At 47.2% G+C, this 21,771-nt stretch overlaps 1 protein-coding gene across 7 annotated transcripts in view; it reads left to right on the top strand.

The window, feature by feature from the left end:
• The window catches only part of LOC148035237 (N-terminal nucleophile aminohydrolases (Ntn hydrolases) superfamily protein), a 131,659-nt gene that overhangs the window by 37,965 nt on the left and 71,923 nt on the right, over nt 1-21,771 (top strand). For all 7 annotated transcript variants that reach the window (XR_015691170.1, XR_015691169.1, XM_087680202.1 and 4 more), the window contains exon 5: nt 4,903-4,984. Coding sequence is in view for 5 of the 7 variants with exons in the window: in XM_087680202.1 (XP_087536328.1) it covers nt 4,903-4,984 (82 nt within the window). In the remaining 2 variants the exon portion in view is untranslated. The remainder of the gene's footprint in view (nt 1-4,902; nt 4,985-21,771) is intronic.

Genomic DNA, 21,771 nt, shown 5'->3' with positions numbered 1-21,771 from the left:
TTAAAGCTGGCCGACTGGTGCATAAAATGCCCCAATGGCATAAAATGCCATACTAGAAAAATACCTAAAATACCTAATAAAAATGCCCAGCCCAGATCAAGCTCAGACTCACACATGAGCTGACAAATACTCTGCTAACACCGTGATAGCCCACATCGAGCACTTGACGGTGGCTCGGGAGATATGGCTGGAGCTTGATTGGATGTATAACCGGATGACCCTTATGAAGCGGGTTTCTTTGGAGGTGCAGATGCGGACCTTGTTCGTGAACAAGTCTTCTTCGTTGGGGGAGCACATCAACAAGCTTAGACAGCTTCAGATGCAAGGAAGCCGATTTCCTCTGAAGACATGGCGATCACACTTTTGTCCCAGTTGCCGCCATGATTCGGTGCTTTCTACTCCGCCCTTATTGCTTCGGGGCGTGAGTCTACTCTTCGGTGGGAAGAGCTGGTTCCTATGGTCTTGGACCAAGAGGAACAACTGAGGGGACAGCATGCTTCCAAGTCGGAAGCCTTGACATGTCAAGCCTCTCAGAAGAAGGGGAAGGACCAAAAGAAGAAGAAGGAGGATAACAAGTCAAAGAAGGACAAGGACAAAGAATCCACATGCCATATTTGTGGAAAGATTGGCCATTGGAAGAAGGATTGCCCTGACAAAAGACAAGAAGGACACCAACAAGAAGGACACGAAGGATTCTGGAGCGGTGGCTGCACCCTCATCAGCTGCGTTTCTTTATCTAGCTGCCATTGAGGACTCTTCACCGAATGCTTCTGATGCTGCGATGACAGCTCCCCAGGCTCGAGAGTGGATTGTTGACAGTGGCGCCTCCCGGCACATGACTCCTTCACCAGTTGGCGTTGCCTAGTTGCGACCTTCGCGTGGGCAGATTCTCATTGGAGATAGCTCTTCGGTGTCTATTGCAGGACGGGGTGAGATGCATCTTATTCCAGATGGACGTGGTGGTACCTATACCTCAGAGGTCTTACATGTGCCAGGTTTAAGGTATCATCTACTTTCGGTTCATAAGATTTGTTCACTTGGACTTTTGGTGGAGTTTGACAGTGATTCGGTGCGAGTCCTTGATCGTGGGTCAAGGAAGGTTCTCTCATCAGGATATGAGGAGAACGGCATCTACAAATTGACGTCTTCTACCGCCCTCCCTACTCTTCTTCTTACCTCTTAGACACAGTCAGAGCTTTGGCATGCTCGGTTTGGTCACCTCAACTATGATTATCTTCGGAGGGCGTCACGTGGACAGCTTGTTCGAGGGTTGCCGGACATAGTGGTGAGCCAGCAGCCATGCGTCTCCTGCATTCGTGGAAACAACATAGGAATGCGATTCCCCACAAAGCTTCGCGGCGGTCTACTTCACTGATGGAGCTTGTCTCTACGGATCTTTGTGGCCCTATGAGGAACGAGTCCTTGAAAGGAAGCTCATACTTCATGTTGATCGTAGATGACTACAGCAGGATGACTTGGGCCTATTTCTTGGCGTTGAAGTCAGAAGCTTTCTCCCACTTCAAGGATTAGCTTCTCTTTGAGGAGAACTGTACTTGCAGGTTGGAGTGACTCGGATTGGGCTGGTGATGTGGACCATAGGCGGTCTACAACAGGTTACTGTTTTACCTTGGGTGCAGGTGTTATCTCATGGAGTAGCAAGACGCAGCCCACGGTAGCCCTTTCGTCTACTGAGGCGGAGTATCGGGCCGCGTCTTCCACCACATGTGAGGCTATGTGGCTTCGGAGATTGTTGGAGGAGCTTGACTGCCTCCAGACTCGTCCTACTTTGCTGCAATGCGACAATGAGAGTTGCATTGCCTTGGCACGGAATCCTGTTTTCCATGCCCGGACGAAGCACATAGAAATCCAGTATCACTTCATCAGATAGAAGCTTCTGGATGAGACCATCGCTGTGGAGTACTACAAGACGGAGGACAATCTTGCAGATTTGTTTACGAAGGCGCTTCCCCAGGCTCTACTTCGGAGACATGCCAGATCCCTCAGGCTTCTGCCCCATCCAGGCTCTGAGAGGGGGTGTTAGCGATCAGATCCTGTCCTTACAGTCGGATTGACTGATCGGACTGCCATGTGGCAGTCCGACCTGTACCTGGTCAGTCGACTGCATTTAATGCAGCCGACCTGCCTATTTTTGGCGCCCATTTTCTGGCTATTTTTAGCCGATCTTCTGCAGTCTCTCCTATCTCTGATCGCAGGTTTCAGGCTGGAGGCTTGTGCAGATTACATCTCTGTTTGCAGATTTCAGGTTGGAGATTGTGCAGACTGCAGCGGACTTCGAGGTGAACAGCAGGTTGCATCGTCGAGGTGGAGACACGCAGTCCCGTGCACTGCGCCGTTGTTCATATCTGCATATCTTTGTATACAGCACACTTTATACAGCAGATCTTCATCTTCCACTGTCTCTTTCTCTCTCTTATCTCTGCGTTCTCTCTCTCAGTCTTGGTCCCACGCTTCCGCATCACTGCACTCTGACAAGCCATAGTTAGTTTCCGTTCTTATTTTGCTTTGTGCTACATATTTTACCTAGACAGTTTGTACCATCATACACATGATTGTAACACATGGTATCATAGGTCATTTTGGCCTTTTGTAGACGTTAATATATCATATCTTTTCATTTCATTTCTCTCTCTCTCTCTCTCGCTCTCCCCCCTTCCCCCCCTGGTAATGAGTGATTGTATTATCAAAAGACTAAAAAAGTAGAAAAGTCACATGAGAAAAGAACACAAAGGAGTATAAAAATTAGGGTAGGGTCACTCTATTGCCTATGCAAGATTGTCACATCCTCTCTCTCTCTCTCTTTTGTAAAAGGTAATTGCATTAATTATGAAAAAGTACAAGATGACGTGATTACAAGATATATGATGGCTCTAGGCCATCGTGCATAAAATTTTAGACATCACAATCAAAGTACAAAGGAAGCGGAGTGACTAGAGGGGAGCAGAAGAAGTTGCAGCCTACCAAGCAAGTAAATCATGTCTAGAGAGAATATTTGTTAGCTCAATCAAGTCGAGCTGCTAATTAAGAAGTCCTTTCAAGTAGACTATATGACTTTGCACTCCCGATGAAGCATTCCTCATGGTCCATATATGGCAGCAACCCCAGTAGCGTGAGAAATCCCTCTCTCTCTCTCTCTCTAAGAGGAGATTGTAACACTAAAGAGCATCGGACGAGAGGAAGGAGAGATCCAAGAGGACACGATTGCCACCATAACGGAGGAAATCTCCAAAGTGGTGGACGTTAAGCTTGAGCCCACACAACAAGGGTGGGTAGAGGTAGTGAAGAAGAACATGAAAAAGGAGGTGGAAAAAGACAATCAAAAGGAGGAGGAACACATTGTGAATGCCAAGAAGAGAAGATCAAACAAGGAAGGACTAAATGTATGGGTAAATTGCATATCCGACAAAGAGGGTTCATTGCTTGAGGAGGATGGTAAGACTTAATGCATATGCCTTGGATACAAAGAGCAAGAAGCACTCCCCTTTATAAAAGTTTGGAGAGTTGGGAATGACCCATAAAAGCACACACTCATCTTGAGGTTTTGAGATGAAATGGAGAGGATGGCTTTCATAAGGAAGAAAGCTGTATTGCCTGGACTCCCAGGGGATCCTACCTACCTTGATGATGACCTTACCAAGATGTAGGTGGAACATAGGTGCGCAAATATGCCCAAAATAATCCAAGCTAGGAAGGAGGGCAAGAAGGTATAGAGATGGTTGAGTCATCATTGATGGCAAGGCAATTGAACAGGGACGTGTGGCCTATGAGATAGACACTTTAGAGATACAAATGACAGGATGGACTTGTAACGGCTCATTATACATATACCTAGGGAGGATGGAGGAGGTGATGGAGGATCATGAGCTAATTTTGATCACATTGACACACCAGAGTCCGAGAGGGGATTGCCTAGAGTACAAGGATATGTATGGGAGTTCACATACAAGAGTTGCACAAGACATCAAGGCACCACTTGAGGATCAAGAGGAGTGGCGGTACTGATTAGGCATGATCTATAGGACAGAGTCCACATCATGGCACAAGATCGCGATGCATGATACATGTGGATTAGGGTAGAAATATCCTGCAGTTGGATGCTATATATCACTCTCTGCTACTTTCCCCCATAGGGGTCCAGATATGCCACTGAGGAGCCCGCTGAGGAGCCCTAGTGGCTGGAGGGAAAGGGGGATGGGGGAGAGTCCCCTTTCACAGACTTATTAGATGAGATTGTACACTATTCTAGACAAGGAGAGATTCTCTTGGTAGGAGATTTTAATGCTAGAATGTAGAGTAGATAGTGTGACGCATGATTTTGAGGATCTGGGGAGGCTACAAGTGATGGAAATAGAGGAGGCAGGCACATGTAGGATATCCGCTAATACTGGAGGAGATAGTACTCGCTATGGCCATTACCTACTAGAGCTAGGGTTGCAACACCATCTTATCATTTACAATGGGATGAAGAAATGACTTGGACCTGGAGCATTGACTTGCTTCCAGCCCACCGGCTCCAGCACAATAGACTATGTACTGGGCTCCATTGAGACGATGGAACTAGTTAAATCCCTCTCTCTCACTTTCATCCATACTCCTCTCCTTCTCCCTTTCCATGATCTATCTTTAAGTTGCCTATTTTGTGTGTGTAAGCTGATTTTATATATCATTTGCAGTGAATGTACGAAACAACGCATTTTATTCTGAAAATTTTTGTGCATGTTCCATAGCATATATATTCACGGAGTGAACATATTGTACGGATCATACGAAACCACCCCGATCAAGATTCACAAGATTCACACTCACATTTGGTGTTACTTTAAAAAACCTTGAGATGTTGTGTTAACGATTTTGTACTAAAGATTTTCTCTTTGATGGATCAAGTTTTTTGGTGGGAGATGGAGCACAAACATGGGCTCATGCACATGGACTGACTACTGCAAGTTCTGTTAGCTTAGTGGAAAAGGTACTCCCATTGGCTCTAGTATCTCTTCCATATTCCTTTCTGGTCAGGATAAAAAGTAAACTTCAGTGCAACTGCTTGTTATACTTGACTGCTCCAGTTCAGATCCCCTGTTATTTTTAAATTTTGGCTTCTGAAACTGTTAAGTTGTTTTCAAATCCTTGGTGTGAATTGTGATTTCTGTAAAGAGTTTATCACTCTGTACTTGTCTTAACAATACATCTTTGTAGTCCTAGTTTTTTTTAGCTTGTTTATTCTGTTGGGATTTCATGGTGCTGATGTTTCTTTTACTAAGTAAATGCTGAAACCCTTCCTGAAATAAAGCCTGTGCAAGAGCTACAATGGGAACTATGAAATCAATGCTGGGATATCCATGTCAAATTTGATGTGAACTGTCATTTAAACTAGTGCATGTTTGTCCTTGGCCTGGGAGATGTCGAGTGCTTATTGGTGTGCTATTGATAAGGTACTGAGCTGCACAGTTTCCTGGTGTTCGAGTTGGTCCAGAAATATATTCAAGTTTTGTGTTTGCAGTTGGTTAGGTGTTTTCACGTTTTCTATATTCATGGGAGGATCCTCATGAAGAGCATCCAAGTCTTTGGGACTGGTGTGACTCAGCAGTCCACACCTGTCTCTGCTGTCCCTTGGAGTAAACTCTATCTAACCTCCTCATGAAGAGCATCCAAGTCTTTGGGACTGGTGTGGCTCAGCAGTTCACACCTGTCTTTGCTGTCCCTTGGAGTAAACTCTATCTAACCTAATCTCTGCTAACTCTACTACCTCAATGCAAGAGAGGAAAATCTTCAAAGTCCAATGGATCATCTGAACCATGCATCTGCTGCTCCTGGAATGTATTCTTACTTTCATGTGAAATAATCTTTCCCTCCCCCTGCTTGCTGAGTGGCAGGGACTTGTGGAGGTAGCAACTGGGAGGTTATATCCTCTAGGATGCGTGCAAGGGCTGCAGATCCGGTCTCATAAGAGCACTTGCAAAGACTAAAGTTGCAGATTTTCTCAAGGGACAAGAGCACCTTCTCTTAGCAGAGAGGATATCCTGATACCAAAAAAGCTTTTTCCAGGACAGAACTACATTTATTGGGTAGTAGCAGTGGTAGGCACAGAGATTCAGTATAGTTTGGCCTTGGTTTGTTCCCTGTTGCTTGAGTCTCTGGATGATGCTTTCTTGGCCCTATTGTTAGGGAGATTGGCTGATCTTGTTAAGCATTTTCAGTTGTGATCTTATTAGCAAGCCGAATTGAAAGCCTTGAGAGAGGGTTTGTTGGATAGTTCCTATCAGTCCCATAAATTCTTTCATGGGTTGCATGCATCCCTTGCTAGGGAAAATGCTGATGGTTTGATGGTTACAGATCCTCAGTCCATCGTTTATGTGTAGAAGTTATTTTCTAAATCTTCTTGGCTTGCGATCGATGCCTTTTGATTAGATTACATACACTCATTCAGTATTTTATGTCTTGATTAGGGATCATGCTTCCTGTGATATACATGTTGGGTTTCCACTCACGCCTACGCTCAGAGGAGTGTCGGTGATCAGTAGGACACATAGGTTTTTACTCTCGGTACGAGAGTTTTTTTCCCCAAGACTTATTGTCTTATTTCATATGTGCTTATGTCACACACTTACAGGCACTTATTGTGTTCGGGTGTGAACACCCCTACAAGCCTAAGGTTTAATGGTTGTACTTTGTACTTTCAGATTACATTCTTTCAGTCTATTGCACTGGGTGTCGTGCTTCACTCTCCACACTGTCTACTGCATTCTGAGCTGAACTTCGATCCTCTCTCCATCTCACATTTAGTATCAGAGCTGAGGCTTTGCACAGATCAGCTCTGCTCAGCTCACAGGAGTCCTGGTTCGGTACAGATCTGTCCACTGTCAGCTCTAGGAGCTGCGTTGCTCCTGCTCAGTCAGCCTGAGCCCGTCAGAAGCAGACATCCTGCCAGGGACCTGGGCCACGCAGCCTCTGGTCCACCCCCCCTGAGAAATGCCCTCCCACCAGGGTTCTGATGCCCGCCAGCAGTGCTGCCTGCGCCTGCTGAGCGCCGCCTGTCCGTCCTGCGCCCTCCCGTCAGGGTTCTGACACCTGCCAGCTTGCCTGGAAGCACTGCCTGCACCTGTACCTGTGCCGCCTGTCCCCGCCTGTGCTTGTACCTGCGCCTGCGCCTGTACTTGTGCCCACTGGTATTCAGTTACCTGCCAGCTCGCCTGGAAGCGCCACCTGCACATGTGGCCACCAGCTTGACTGGTCAACTAATTTCAGAGGGTTTTTAAAATTTTTTTAACCTTTTTACAACATATTCATCTCTGGAAAAGGGGCTTTTGCCCAATAGGTACAGCGGTCTTGATACGTGTCTGGGACATGGTTGATGCAAATTTCTGGGAAAATTTATTAGAAATTTTGGGGATTTTGAGTTTTTTGAAGACATTGGCACATATACTATAGTCTCAGTCAGAGATAGACTGTTTTGGACAATTGTGGGACAAGAAATTTTGGGGTTTTTGCTCATGTAGTGTTGCTGAACACTGAATGCACCTTGGACTGCGTGCATTACAGACAGTTTTGACAGAGTGTAGCTCAGTGTACTAATTGCAGCAAGCTATTTGCTGTAATTTCTGGAAATTTCGAGATTTCCAGGTTGGTCCAGCTTGGACATTACTCTTTTGCTTCTTTTCGCATTGATTATCATGGCAAATTAGGGAGGTGATGTCTTTACCTATGTATCCACGGAGGACAGATTGGATGGTAACAACTACTCACTTTGGTCCTTCATGATAAAGAATGTGCTTGTTGTGAAAAATCTTTGAGACTGTGTCAGTGGAGAAGACGTTAGGCCCGGAGTTGTGGCTCCAGCTACTCCTTCTCTAGGAGGATGTGGACAACGGGCACCTCAGCCTATTCAGCCTGCTCCACCCTAGCCACTTCCCCAAAGATTAGCACCTCAAAAAGCATGGGATACACGGGATGCACAGGCTTTGTCGTTGATTGCATTGGCAGTTCAGCGGTCCATCATCCCCTACATTCGTTTGGTAGCTTCTTCACGAGAAGCTTGGCTAGCTTTGGAGCAGATGTTTGTTGGTAAGAATGAGACTCGCATCTCTTTCTTAAAGAAATAGCTTGAGACATTGAAGATGGATGAGGGTGATCCTATGCAGGATCACTTGAACAAAATTCAAGACTTGTGTGAACAACTTATGAATGTCGATGAGTACTATTTAGATGCACAAAAAATCTACTACATTGAACTCATTGCCTCCTTCGTACTTGGCTTTTCATACGGCCTTAAACCTCACCATGAGGATTGCCGCACAGCCGATTACTTTTCTTCAGTCAATCAATTTTCTTCTAGAGGAGGAGCAAACAAGAAGAAATAGTGGTGTGGATGTCATAGCCTCTGAGCAGGCTTTTATGGCTAGATAGAAGGGCAAAGGCAGCCAAGTAAAGAATTCTTTGTAGAGCTCTGGGACTTTAAGCACCTCACAGGAAAGTAAAAAACAAGGAGGCAGGCAAGCCAAAAAGGACAAATGCCATTATTGCAAGAAGGCAGGCTACTACATCACTGAGTGTAGAAAGCGCCTCGCCAAGGAGAAGAAAAAGAAGTCAGGAATGTCTGTTTCTGATGCTCCTTCCACTGCTACTGAGTCCGCATTCTTTGTTGCAAACAGGGACTATTGCTTTTACACATGTAGTTATGACACTTCTTGGGCTGATCGAGCATTTAGCTCTACTGAGGATGCAGACACTTGGTTTTTTGATAATGGTGCTTCTAGGCACATCACATCTCGCATAGATTTATTTGCTTGTGTTGGTGCAACTCCAGTTGGCAAGTCTGCACAGTGTGCCAACAATGCATCATATCCTATTAGAGGTATTGGGGAGAATGTGCTCACAACCATTGATGGCTCTATTTTCCGCCTATAGGGTGCTTTGTTTGTACTCGGTATAAAGAAGAATCTGCTCTCTATTTTTTCTTTGGCACGTTGTGGATTGCATGTTACATTTGATGATGATAAATGCATGATGAGAGACAAGGAACGTATGACTTTGGTCTTCATAGGCACTTTATGTCATGGGTTCTATGAGTTGGATGCTCTTTCAGTTGATTAGTCAGCGTACTTGGCATTCACTCTTACTCTTGCTATGATACAGACAGAGTTATGGCATGCTCGCATGGGGGATGTGAACTTTGGTAGCTTGATGCTCTTACAGTGTACACATATGCTAGATGGATTACCTCTTCTGGAGAGACCTCCTGAGCACTTGTGCGAAGGATGTATTTTGGGAAAAATGCATCGGTTTTCGTTTCCTCATGATGTTGCTTTTAGAGCCACAACCAGGTTACAATTAGTGCATTCAGATGTATGTGGGTCTATGCAGACAAAGTCATTGAGAGGATGTTACTATTTTGTGACTTTTATTGATGATTTTACTCGATTCTAGTGAGTCTACTCTTTGGTGAAAACGTAAGAAGTGTATGATGCATTCTTGGCTTTTGTTGCACTCGTCGAGAACCAATCTGGCTGTAAAATAAAGACTCTCTGTTCGGATTGAGGGGGGGAATATATGTCCTCTATGCTGAATTCCTTTTTGAAGTAGAAGGGCATTGTTCATCAGTTCACCACTGCTTATACTCCATAGCAGAATGGGGTTGCAGAGAGGAAGAATTGGTCACTCATGGAGATGGCCAGATGTATGCTGAAAGCGAAGAGCTTGCCACACAGTTTTTGGATGGAAGCCGTTATGTGTGCTTGTGAATAGATGCCCCATCAAAGCATTAAAGAAAATTACACCTTCTGAGGCTTGGAACAGCTGGAAGCCTTCTATTGGACACTTTCGTACCTTTTGGTGTCTTGCATATGCACACATTCCCCATGTACTTAGAAAAAAGTTGGATAACAAGGCCGTCAAATGCATTTTTGTGGGATATAGTAGTGAGAGCAAAGGCTACAGACTCTGTGATCCGATCTCTTTAAAGGTGTTTGTTAGTAGGGATGGAATATTTGATGAAAAGTCAGAATTGTCCCTTGCTGGTTTTCACACATATTAGGCTGCCCGTGATGTATTTGAAGGGCTGCTTCCCATTACATTTGGTGATTCAGCTGGAGTTTCAGCAAGTGAACTTAATGTTCAGCCAGTTGGTCCATTGGAAAATGCAGAAAATTAGCCATTGGTTGATTTGAATATTCAGCAAAGTGCTGAAACTGAAATTCAGCAAGAGCTTATGTATAGTCAAGAGGCAAGACAAATGCCTAGATGGTATTTATAGACTATGAAAGATAATCATTTGGATGCACCCATGGCTGGTCGTACTAGAAGGCAAGCTCGTATGCATGATACTGCACATACCATGGAGTTTGTTATGGCGGCAAGCACAGTTGATGATGAGGAGCCTGAATGATGCTCATGGCTAAAATTGCAAACTGTATGTCCGGCCTAGTGTTGCATGGGTAAATAAGACATCCAATTGCTATAGCATATGTGTGTATATCAAACAAATCACTGTCATCATGTAATGACAGCTTTAGTCCAGGTTCCATTGGTGTACAGACTGGCTTGCAATCCTGTAAGCCAAACTTCTCAAGAAGTTTACCAATGTATCTTGACTGTGATAAACCAATACCTCTAGCATCATGTACAAACTGAATGCCCAAGTAATAATGCAAAGACCCCAAGTCTGACAATTCAAAAGTTTGCTGCAAATTTTGTTTGAATGCTGAAATCTGATCAGTATGTGTCCCTGTAAGCAAAATATCATCAACATATAGACAAATGATTAGCATGGATTCCTCCTCTTTACATACGTAAAGGGTAGACTCAGATGAGCTGCTTATAAATCCTTGGCTGAGCAAAAAAGCATCTATCTTTGCATACCAAGCTCTAAGAGCTTGTTTCAAACCATATAAAGCAACCAAGTGTTCGGATCCCTCAATTGCAAAACCAATGGGTTGATGTATATATACTTCCTCATGAAGTTCCCCATGTAAAAATGCAGTTTTAATATCCAATTGATGCACAGTCCATCCATAATGGGCAGCCAAAGCAACCATAGACTTGATGGTCGTCATTTGGGAGGTAGGAGCAAATGTCTCCTCATAGTCAATGCCTTTCTTTTGAGCATAGCCTTTAGCTACAAGCCTTACCTTATATTTGCCAATGGATCCATCTGTATTCCGTTTTAGCTTGTAGACCCATTTTGTTCCAATGACTTTCTTCCCAAGGGCAAAGACACTAAATCCCATGTTTGATTCTTAGTGATAGAATCCAATTCATCTTGCATTGCTGCCATCCAATGCACACTTTGTTGTGCATGGCAAATGCTGATAGGCGGCTTGCCCCTTGCCTTGGTTCTTTTTGGGTTTCGTATTTGAGATGACAAGTGTTTCCTTTGTACTACCAATGTGGAAACTTTCTGCCATAGATTTATTTCGTGCCCCTTTGCCAGAAAGATCTGGTCCCTTTTGTTTGATATTTGGAGAGCAGTAGTGGGATCTTTGCTACATTCTTTTGATTGGGTCTTTGGTAAGGCAAAACATCCCACTCCCATTTAGCCACATATGAAGTTCTTGTTTCATTTTCGTTAGTTTTGGGGCTGTTGGTGCAACTGGGTTACCTGGAATGCCTTCATCTTCAATTCAGTCTTGGGGGTTCAAAGTCGTATTGCTAAGCTCAAGGTTCTTCTCCATTGGCAATTGGTTCTTATTTAGCATACTAGCCTTTTGCCTATCTCGCTATGGAGGATTCAATTGCTTGGCATATGATAGTTTCTTATGCTTTTGTAACGTGACTCTTGTATTTCTCATGTGATTAATATAATTATTAATTACCATATATATATATATATATATATATATATATAGAGAGAGAGAGAGAGAGAGAGAGAGAGAGAGAGAGAGAGAGAGAGAGAGAGAGATTAATTACCATATATATATATATATATATATATATATATAGAGAGAGAGAGAGAGAGAGAGAGAGAGAGAGAGAGAGAGAGAGAGAGAGAGAGAGAGAGAGAGAGAGAGAGAGAGAGAGAGAGAGAGAGAGAGAGAGAGAGAGAGAGAGAGAGAGAGAGAGAGAGAGAGAGAGAGAGGACGCGTCGCAATGGTGCTCCTGCTTCGTGCCGCCCTGCCATCGCCTGGTCTGGCGCGCCTTGCTGTCGCTGTGATCTATGTCGTCGCCGCCTGAAGACCTGTCTGTCGTCACCCCCCGTTCGCGTCAGCCCCGTCGTCGCCTCTGTTCGTCGGTCGTTCGCGTTTTGTCAACATAGTCGAGGGCTGCATCTCCGCCTGTTTCTGCCAGTCGCGCCTGCTCCCTGCGCTGCCAGCGGAATCCCTAGCGCCATCTTTCTGACGTCCTGCTCCTGGAGCCGTCGGGAGCAGACGCCCTGCTCCTGGAGCCGCCAGCGCGTTCTGCTCCCGGCGCCCTGTCCACGCCCAGACGCCCTGTCCCTGACGCCCTATCCACGGTCGCCTACCCCTGACGCCCTGTCCCCGGACGCTGCTGACGGATCCCTACCCGGCACCCCAGCCTGTACCGTCCTGCCGTGGAGACCGCCAGGCCTTTGTTTCGCCCTTCTGCCCCTGCACGGTGACAGGTAAAGCTCAGTTTTCATTAGCTCTCCTTGCAGAGTACACCCCTGGACAGCGCCTCTGTACAGAAAAGAGGGAGAGCGAGAGAGCGGGCAAGAGAGAGGGCCAGTCCTCCTTCGAGATCAAATCATCATATACGATGGCTGGTTTGGATCTGGATTTCATAGATCAAACAGTGGCAGCACTGGGCCCGGATTCTGATGCGGAGGAACCTGAGGATATGGTTCCGTGCAACGAAGAGATGCCCCTTGGTTCCGACATCCAGCCTGCGGGTAAACGTACCAAGCATGCTTCGGAAGAGATAGGCGTTTCTCAGGATCGGTCCTATGCTCAGGTTGCTTCGGATTCTGTGGACTCTCAGGAAGTGGACTGGGAGCATTTGCTGGAATTTACAAACACTTTGCTTGGCGATTATGTTCAACATAATCGGGAAGTCTTTTCTGACTCTGCACCTGACGATGTTTTGGACGCCACCGTGGACCCAAAAACTGTCCTACTCTCCTTTTCGGTATTTTATGATCACGCTGTGATACTCTTCTTCACTGGTCGAATCCCGTTGCTTTCCCATATTCGCCAGTGGTTGCACCATCTGCTACAAGGGGAATGTGTTGAAGAGATTTTTGTTGGCTCCCGGGGCTTTTTTGAGGTCCTGTTGAAATCGGAGACGCACCATGCTGCTCTCCTGTCTAAACTGCCTTTGTTTTTTGAACGCCGGTTGGTTCATGTGGTTCCATGGCGTCCAATGGCAGATTTTCAGCGTCTGCTGCAATGTGAATGCCCTGTGTGGGTCGAGGTGGAAAATTGTCCGGCTGTTTATTGGCCACTATTGAAGGATGCTATGGCCGCTGTGGGCACTGTTCTGGTCCCTCCCAGTCTCAGGGCTGTGAATCGCAACCGCTTGTGTATGCTATGGGACACTGCAAGAAAAAGGCCTGCCTGGTTACGCCTCAATTGCTCTGGCATGCACCCGTTACACTTTCGTTTGAAATGGGGCAATTTTGCAGGGCATTGCTTTTCCTGTGGACAGTTGGGGCATTTTATGGCCGAATGCTCGGAACAGCAACACACTTCCAATGATGGCCATGCTGCGCCGCCCATGGAAGATATGGTGTGTGATGCCCCGTCGCTGGATGCTACCCATCAGCCCCAAGCTCTGGCCAAAGGTAAACAACAGGTTTCGGGTCTGGATTCCAGCGCTACTAATTGGGTTGAAGTACGTGCAAAAAAAGACAACAGGGTTGTTGCTGCCATGGAGAACAATGTGTCTACTACCTCACAAGATTCCATGTGTACATATATGCGCAGGAAGGAAATGCTGTCTTCCGAGCGCTCTGCTCCTGCTATGGTTTCCTCTGCCCCCCTTCATCAGCCCGCCAGGAAAATGTATTCGGATCGTCCAAAGGGTCCCCCTGCTAAGCTGGCATTTGATACCAGAGGTAATGTCATTACCCCGTGGGACCGTCGTTATCCCCGTTCCATCCCCAAGCCAGCAGATATGCCGTCTACTTCCAAATCTGGTCCGCAGAACTCTTTTGCAGTGTTGGCGGATTTCTTGGACGAGGGAGTCCTGGTCATTCTTGTTGACAAAGTCAAATCGAGGCAAGCTGTGCCTCGTACCTGATTTTGTTTTGAATACACATGAAAATAGCCACGTGGAATGTGCGAGGAATTTGTTCTCGACACAAGCAACATGCCATGTGGACTGTATTGCATGAAAATCAGTGGGATGTCCTGTGCGCTGTTGAGCACAAGAGTCACGGTGAAGCCGGAAAAGTGGTAGATTGCCATGGCTTTCGATTGTTTTATGCAAGGACACAGGCCATGCATTATTCGGGTGTGCTCATGATTGTCCATGACAAATATCAGCCTGTTCTTATTAAAAATGATGTTCATGGCCGTTTTTTGGTGATTGAAATTTTATTCGAAGGGGAAATCTTATGGCTACTTGGCCTCTATGCTCCGAATGATTCCTTATCTCGTCGAGCGCTTTGGCAGACTTTGCAGACCTCCTTGTCACTTGGCAGACGGGGCTTCTTCATGGGGGATTTCAATATGTGTGTTGATTCCTCCCAGTCCACATCGGAGCATTCGGTGATGGATGCGCCGGAAAGTCGTATGTGGCATGTGTTGGCTCTTGCTGTTCTTAAGCAAGACCTCTGGTCCTGGCTACACCCGTCTTCTACAGGGTTTACTTTCCATTCTGCCCAGTATGCAACAACATGGTCGCGATTGGACCGTATATATATCATGCAGAATGATGATTTTCTTCCTGAGCTGCTCGAAATAAAAGTACTGCAGCAATATGCCTTGTCGGACCATTTCCCTCTGCAGCTTGAGCTGCTTGCACAACCCATTGCCCCTTTCAAGCAATTTCTGGAGAGACTCCCTTTGCGTTTCAATTCGTCTTACCTGAAGCATGCAATCTTTCAGGGCTATATGCAGCAATTGATTGACAGATTCCTCTTCGACTTCTCTTCTCAAGGCCCTGCGTCATTTGAAAGATTGCTCTCTAATGTGCAGCGGGTTGCTAGGCAGTATGGGATCTATCATGCCTCTCTTTGTCGGCAGCGTCGCAAGGCAGCCGAGGACATGCTGGCTTTGGTTCGTTCTCTGTTGGTGGACACTCCGGATGATGCATTTCTGCTCGCACTGGCCATGCGAGTGGCTGATCTTATTAAAGAATTCCACTTGAAATCATATCAGCAGGCCAAACTGCAACATCTGACAGAGACTTTGCAAGATAGTGCATGTCAAACCCATAAGTTCTTTCGAGCTCTCCATGCCTCTCCTGCTAGGGAGAATATGACCAGACTCGAGGATGCAGAAGGCCACCTTATCCTGGATCCGCAGACTATTGTGCATATGTGCAGGAATTATTTCCGTGACCTTCTCGGCTCCACTTCTCCACCTTCAGACCAAATCACTCAGGCCCGTTCGGGTTTTTATGACCTGGTCCGCAATCAGCTACCGCAGGACATGCAAGCTACTATGGAGTCCGATATTTGTGAGGCAGAGGTTATGGACGTCTTGTTACATTTGCCCAAGGATAAAAGTCCGGGTTGGGATGGTCTCACCAATGAGTTCTTTGAAGCTTTTGCTACCCAACTGGCGAAACCATTGCAGGCTTTGTTTCAGCAGGTGTGGCAAACGGGGATCATGCCTTCCTCATGGAAAGAAGGCCTTATTAAACTGCTTCCAAAAGTTCCTTCGCCATCTAAGTTGACACAGTGGCGCCCCATTTCTTTGATGGGTTCAATGTACAAAATCTTTTCCAAAATAATGGCGAATCGGCTTCATAAGCATCTCCCGGCCATTGTGCACCCTCTACAGTATGGTTTCATTAAGGGCCGAAATATTCTGCACAATGTATTGAATGCTCAACTGGCTATTGATTATGCAAGGCATTCTAACCAGGAGGTAGTACTGATTCAACTGGACCTGGAAAAGGCTTTTGACTATTTGGATTGGTCTTTCGTTGCTGAACTTATGTCTGCTATGGGCTTTGGTCCCCAGATGTCTCGTCTAATCTACACCATTAGCGCTGCAGCGTCTTCGCGAGTCATGCTGAACGGAGGTGTTATTGAGCCATTTGTACTTGCCCGCTCTGTCAGACAAGGATGCCCTTTGAGCCCGCTATTCTTTGCCCTCGCGACACATCCAGTTCTTTCCATGTTATCCCATACGGGTCCTCCAGAAGGCTCAGTGGCATCCAGCGGAGGATCGCTTGGCTACTAACTCTTTTCAATTGGAATTGTTGGCAGTCTCGCGTTTACTTGCATGGGAAGGCAAACATGAGCTTAGACCACAATTCAACCGGATGGCCCGTTTGGGCTTGTCTTCAGTCGCGGATGCCACCCTTGCCAGTCGCAATGTGCTTATATCTTTTCGTACAGCTAGGAGGCTTTTCAGGATCCCTCGGGGATATAGGCCTTTATGGGAACAGCTTTTGCGGATGCTCCAGAGCAGACAACCCTTTCCTGCCCTTGCTTCAGATCATCCCTGGCAGGATTGGGACCTACAAGGCCGGCTGACTTTAAGCAAAGCTTCTGCTAACCAAGTTTATCATATTCTGATTAAAGATCAACAATGGCTAGTTACCAAAGCGAATGCTTTATGGGGATTACGTAAATCCCGGTCATGGTGGAGGGCAACTGTGATGGAGGGCTGGTTGAACAAGACACCCTTCAAATGTAAAGTCTTTCTTTGGAGAGTAATGATTGGTGGTCTTCCGCTTGCGTCGGCTCTTTCCAAGCGACGAATCTCCAATGGCAACTGTTTCTTTTGCACCACTGTTGTGGAATCAGCCCGCCACCGATTTATTTCTTGCCCCATCGCAAACAAAGTTTGGTTCTTTTTGTCGGCTGTTTGGCAAGGAGTGGTTGGATTCACCCTGCGCCCCTTTGATTGGGTTTTCGGGCAGCCCAAATACCCCACTTCTGCACAGCCACATATGAAACTCATGTATCATTTTCTTCGATATTGGGGCTGTTGGCATAACTGGACCATTAGGAATGCTTTTCTTTTTGACTCCGCCTATAATGTTCAGCGGCATATTGCGAGGCTTAAGGGCCTCTTGTATTGGCAGTTGGATCTTCTCCGGCATTCTGATTTGCTCTCTAGGGAGGACTTACGTCCCTGGCTTATGGCAATTTCATCTGCATCCTTGCCATAACATTGTAACTTGTAGCACTTAGAACCTTTTCACATGATGGCCTAGATTGTCGTCATGTATCTTGTAATCAAGTCATCTTGTACTTTTTTTCGTAATTAATACAATTACCTTTTACGGAAGAGAGAGAGAGAGAGAGAGAGATCTTAAAAAAAAAAAAAATAAAAAAATTAGAGAGAGAGAGAGAGAGAGAGAGAGGAACGCGATGGAGGACCGTCGTGCCCTGTCCGTGACCTACCTGTGGACGCCCGCTTCTTGAGCCGCCGACGTTGCTGCTTCCTGCCGCGGACGTTGACCTGTGCTGCCGCGTTATCGTCTCCTACTGCCGAACGTTGACCTCAGGCGCCGCGTTTTCGACTCCTGTTGCCGGACGACGACCTCAGCCGCCGCGTTCTCGCCTCCTGCTGCCGGACGTCGACCTGCGGGCGCCTACCTGTGGCTGGTTCCAAGTCGCTGCGGACGCCCGTACCTGTACGTTCTGCCTCGTTTTTGCTTCGACGCCCGTACCTGCACGTTCTGCCTCGTCTCTGCTTCGTTTCCTGCCTTCCCGCCTTCTGCCTTGGCCATTCGCCGTCTGCCCAGATCGGAACCCTACTGTGCGAGCGTGCCTCACTACTCTGCGTCTTGTCTGACGTCCCCCCTTAGCCTCGTGCACAGGTCGTTCTACCGTGCCGTTGTCTATCCTCTCGACCCGTGCTGCCTCCCTGCGTGCGACCTTCCGTCTCTGTTCCGCGTGCGCGAGAGAGAGAGAGAGAGAGAGAGAGAGAGAGAGAGAGAGAGAGAGAGAGAGAGAGAGAGAGAGAGCGGGCAACGCCAGAATACAGCAGTATGGCTGGCCTGGATATGGATTTTCTCGACCGGACGGTGGCAGCCCTTGGCCCTGATTCCGATACCGAGGAGCCGGAGGATATGGTGCCCTGCACGGAGGAGATGCCTCCGGCCTCTGAACTGCCGCCTGCGGGCAAACGTTCCAAGCATACTCCTGACGAGCCAATGGGTCCTCAGGACCGTTCTTATGCGCAGGTTGCTTCTGATCCTGTGGATTCGCAGGAGATAGATTGGGAGCATTTGCTGGACTTCGCCAATACTCTACTTGGCGACTATGTCCAGCACAACAATGAAACTTTCTCGGATGCGGGAACTGATGATGTGCTGGAAGCCACGGTGGACCCGAAATCAGTCTTGCGGTCCTTCTCAGTCTTTTATGACCGTGCAGTCATACTTTTCTTCACTGGCAGAATCCTCGTGCTTTCACATATTCGCCAGTGGCTGCATTGTCTATTGCAAGGGGAATGTGTTGAGGAGATCTTCCTTGGACCTCGCGGCTTTTATGAGGTACTGTTGAAATCAGAAACCCATCGCGCTGACCTCCTGTCCAAGCTGCCATTATTCTTTGATCGCCGCTTGGTCCATGTTGTACCATGGCGCCCGATGGCCGATTTCCAGCGTCTGCTTCAACGCAAATGCCCGGTATGGGTGGAAGTGGAAAATTGTCCGGCAATTTATTGGCCATTGTTGAAGGATGCGATGGCCGTTGTGGGCACAGTGCTGGTGCCCCCAAGCCTGAGGGCTATGAATCGCAACCGTCTATGCATGTTATGGGACACAGCTAGGAAGAGGCCTGCGTGGCTTCGCCTCAATTGTTCTGGCATGCATCCCTTGCATTTTCGCTTGAAGTGGGGCAATTTTGCAGGCCACTACTTTTCATGTGGTAAATTGGGGCATTTCATGGCCGAATGCCCTGAACGGCAATCGTCTTCCAAGGATGCACAGGCTGTGCTGCCAAAGGATGACATGGTCCTTGATGCCCCGACACAGGAGGCCCTTCAGCCGCCAAATGCTGTGGATAAAGGCAAGCAACAGGTCCTGGGTTTGGACTCTCGCAGCACTGATTGGATTGAGGCCCGTTCAAAAAAAGGTAAAAAGTTGGATGCAGGCATGGCCGATCTTGGGCCTACTGCTTCACAGGACTCCGTGCGCACGTATATGCGCAGGAGAGAAATGTTCACCTCACAGCCGGCTGCGCGTACTATCGCCCCGTCTGGCCCTCGTAATCAGTCTACACGGAAAGCCTATACAGACGGCCCCAAGGGCCCACCTGCTAAGCTGGCGTCTAAAGCAGGTCGCCCGAATTCGTATGCAGTATTGGCAGATTTTCTGGATGAGGGTGTCCTAGATGCTCTCGCGGAAAAGGTGAAATCGAGGCAACAGCCGCCTCGTTCCTGACTCCCTTTTTTGAAAGATATATGAAGATAGCCACCTGGAATGTGCGAGGCATTTGCTCTCGCCATAAGCAACATGCCATGTGGACTGTCTTGCATGAGAATAAGTGGGATGTATTGTGTGCAGTTGAGCACAAAAGTCACGCTGAAGCAGGCAAAATTGTGGATTGTCAGGGATTCCGTCTGTTTTATGCAGGGACACATGCTACGCACTATTCGGGCGTGCTGATGATTGTCCATGGAAAATACCAGCCTGTTCTTGTCAAAAATGATGTGCAGGGCCGCTTTCTGGTAATCGAAGTCTTATTTGAAGGAGAAATTTTATGGTTGCTGGGCCTCTATGCTCCCAACGATCCTGCCTCCCGACGGGATCTTTGGTCGACTTTGCAGGACTCCATGTCACTTGGCCGAAGGGGATTTTTGATGGGAGATTTCAATATGTGTGTTGACTCTTCTCAGTCCACTTCGGGGCATTCGGTAATGGATACGCCGGAAAGCCGGGTGTGGAATTCCTTTGCCTTGCGCGTGCTTAAACAAGATCTTTGGTCCTGGCTTCACCCTTCTTTTTCAGGCTTTACTTTTCATTCCGCACAATATGCCACTACTTGGTCGCGGCTGGACCGAATGTATATCATGCAGGGGGATGATTTTCTTCCCGAAATGCTGGAAATGAAGGTCTTGCAGCAATATGCGTTGTCGGACCATTTCCCCCTCCAGTTTGAGATGCAGGCACACTCCATTACACCTTTTACGCTGTTGCTGGATAGGCTCCCTTTACGTTTCAACTCCTCTTATTTGACGCATCCAATTTTTCAGGGCTATATGCAGCAATTGATTGAGAGATTCTTATTGGACTTCGCCTCTGCCGGCCTGGCAGCATTTGCGCGCCTGCTTTCTAATGTGCAGCGGGTTGCTCGGCAGTATGGGATTCATCATGCCTCTCTTTGTCGGCGACGTCGACAGGCAGCACAGGACTTACTGGCTTTGGTCCGTCACTTGCTCGTGGATTCCCCAGATGATGATTTTCTGCTGTCACTGGAAAGGCGTTTGGCCCATCTTATTCAAGTTTTTCAGTTGAAATCTTATCAGCAGGCCAAGCTGCATAATTTGACTGACACATTGCAAGACAGTGCCTGCCAATCTCATAAGTTCTTTCGCGCCTTGCATGCTTCTCCGGCTCGCGAAAATATGACCAGGCTCCAGGATTCGGACGGTCGCATGGTCACTGATCTGCAGGCCATTGTCACCATGTGCAGGAATTATTTTATGGAACTTCTTGGCTCTTCTCCCTCGCCTTCTAGCCAGGTTACGCATGCCCGCTCGGCCTTCTATCATCTGGTCCGTCAGCAGGTTCCACTTGACATGCAAGCCACTTTGGAGGCGGATATTTGCGAGGAGGAGGTTATGGATGTTTTGTTGCATCTGCCTAAGGATAAAAGTCCTGGTTGGGATGGTATTACTAATGAATTCTTTGAGCACTCGGCCGCGCAGTTGGTGAAGCCATTGACGGTCATGTGTCAGCAGGTCTGGGAAACAGGGGTCATGCCTTCCTCATGGAAAGAAGGCATTATCAAACTGATTCCCAAGGTCCCTTCGCCGTCAAAACTGCAACATTGGAGACCAATTTCTTTGATGGGCTCGATGTACAAAATCTTCTCCAAAGTGCTGGCGAATCGGCTTCACAAGCATCTTCCAGCTATTGTGCATCCCCTCCAATATGGTTTCATCAAGGGTCGCAACATTCTCCATAATATCTTGAATGTGCAAATGGCTATTGACTATGCGCGGCATTCTAGTCAGGAAGTGGTCTTGATTCAACTGGACTTGGAAAAGGCCTTTGACTATGTGGACTGGTCTTTCATTGCAGATCTCATGTCTGCTATGGGCTTTGGTACACGGATGTCCCAATTGATCTACACCATTAGTGCTGCGGCTTCTTCAAGAGTTATGCTCAATGGTGGGGTTACAGAGCCATTTGTCCTTGCTCGCTTGGTCCGACAGGGTTGCCCTTTGAGTCCTCTCTTCTTTGCCCTGGCAACTCACCCGGTCCTTTCAATGTTATCCTCAATGGCGGCTTTGGCTCAGCTGGCCGGATTGTCTCTTCCTTTGGGGCAGCACTTCATTAGCCAATCTCTGGCTGATGATACTTTTATGATTTTGCGGGCAGACAAGGACAACATTCGAAAGGCATTAGATGTTTGGACGCTCTTTGGTCAGGCCTCGGGTCTTCGCATCAATGCCTTTAAGTCGGCCATTCTCAGTTGCACGGAGCCTGATTTACAGTCATTAGGCTGGC

Source organism: Lygodium microphyllum, chromosome 6, assembly GCF_053477565.2.
Source record: "Lygodium microphyllum isolate KBCC chromosome 6, Lygodium_microphyllum_v1.1.10, whole genome shotgun sequence".
Taxonomy (NCBI): Eukaryota; Viridiplantae; Streptophyta; class Polypodiopsida; order Schizaeales; family Lygodiaceae; genus Lygodium; species Lygodium microphyllum.
This window is presented reverse-complemented; position numbering and strand designations above follow the sequence as displayed.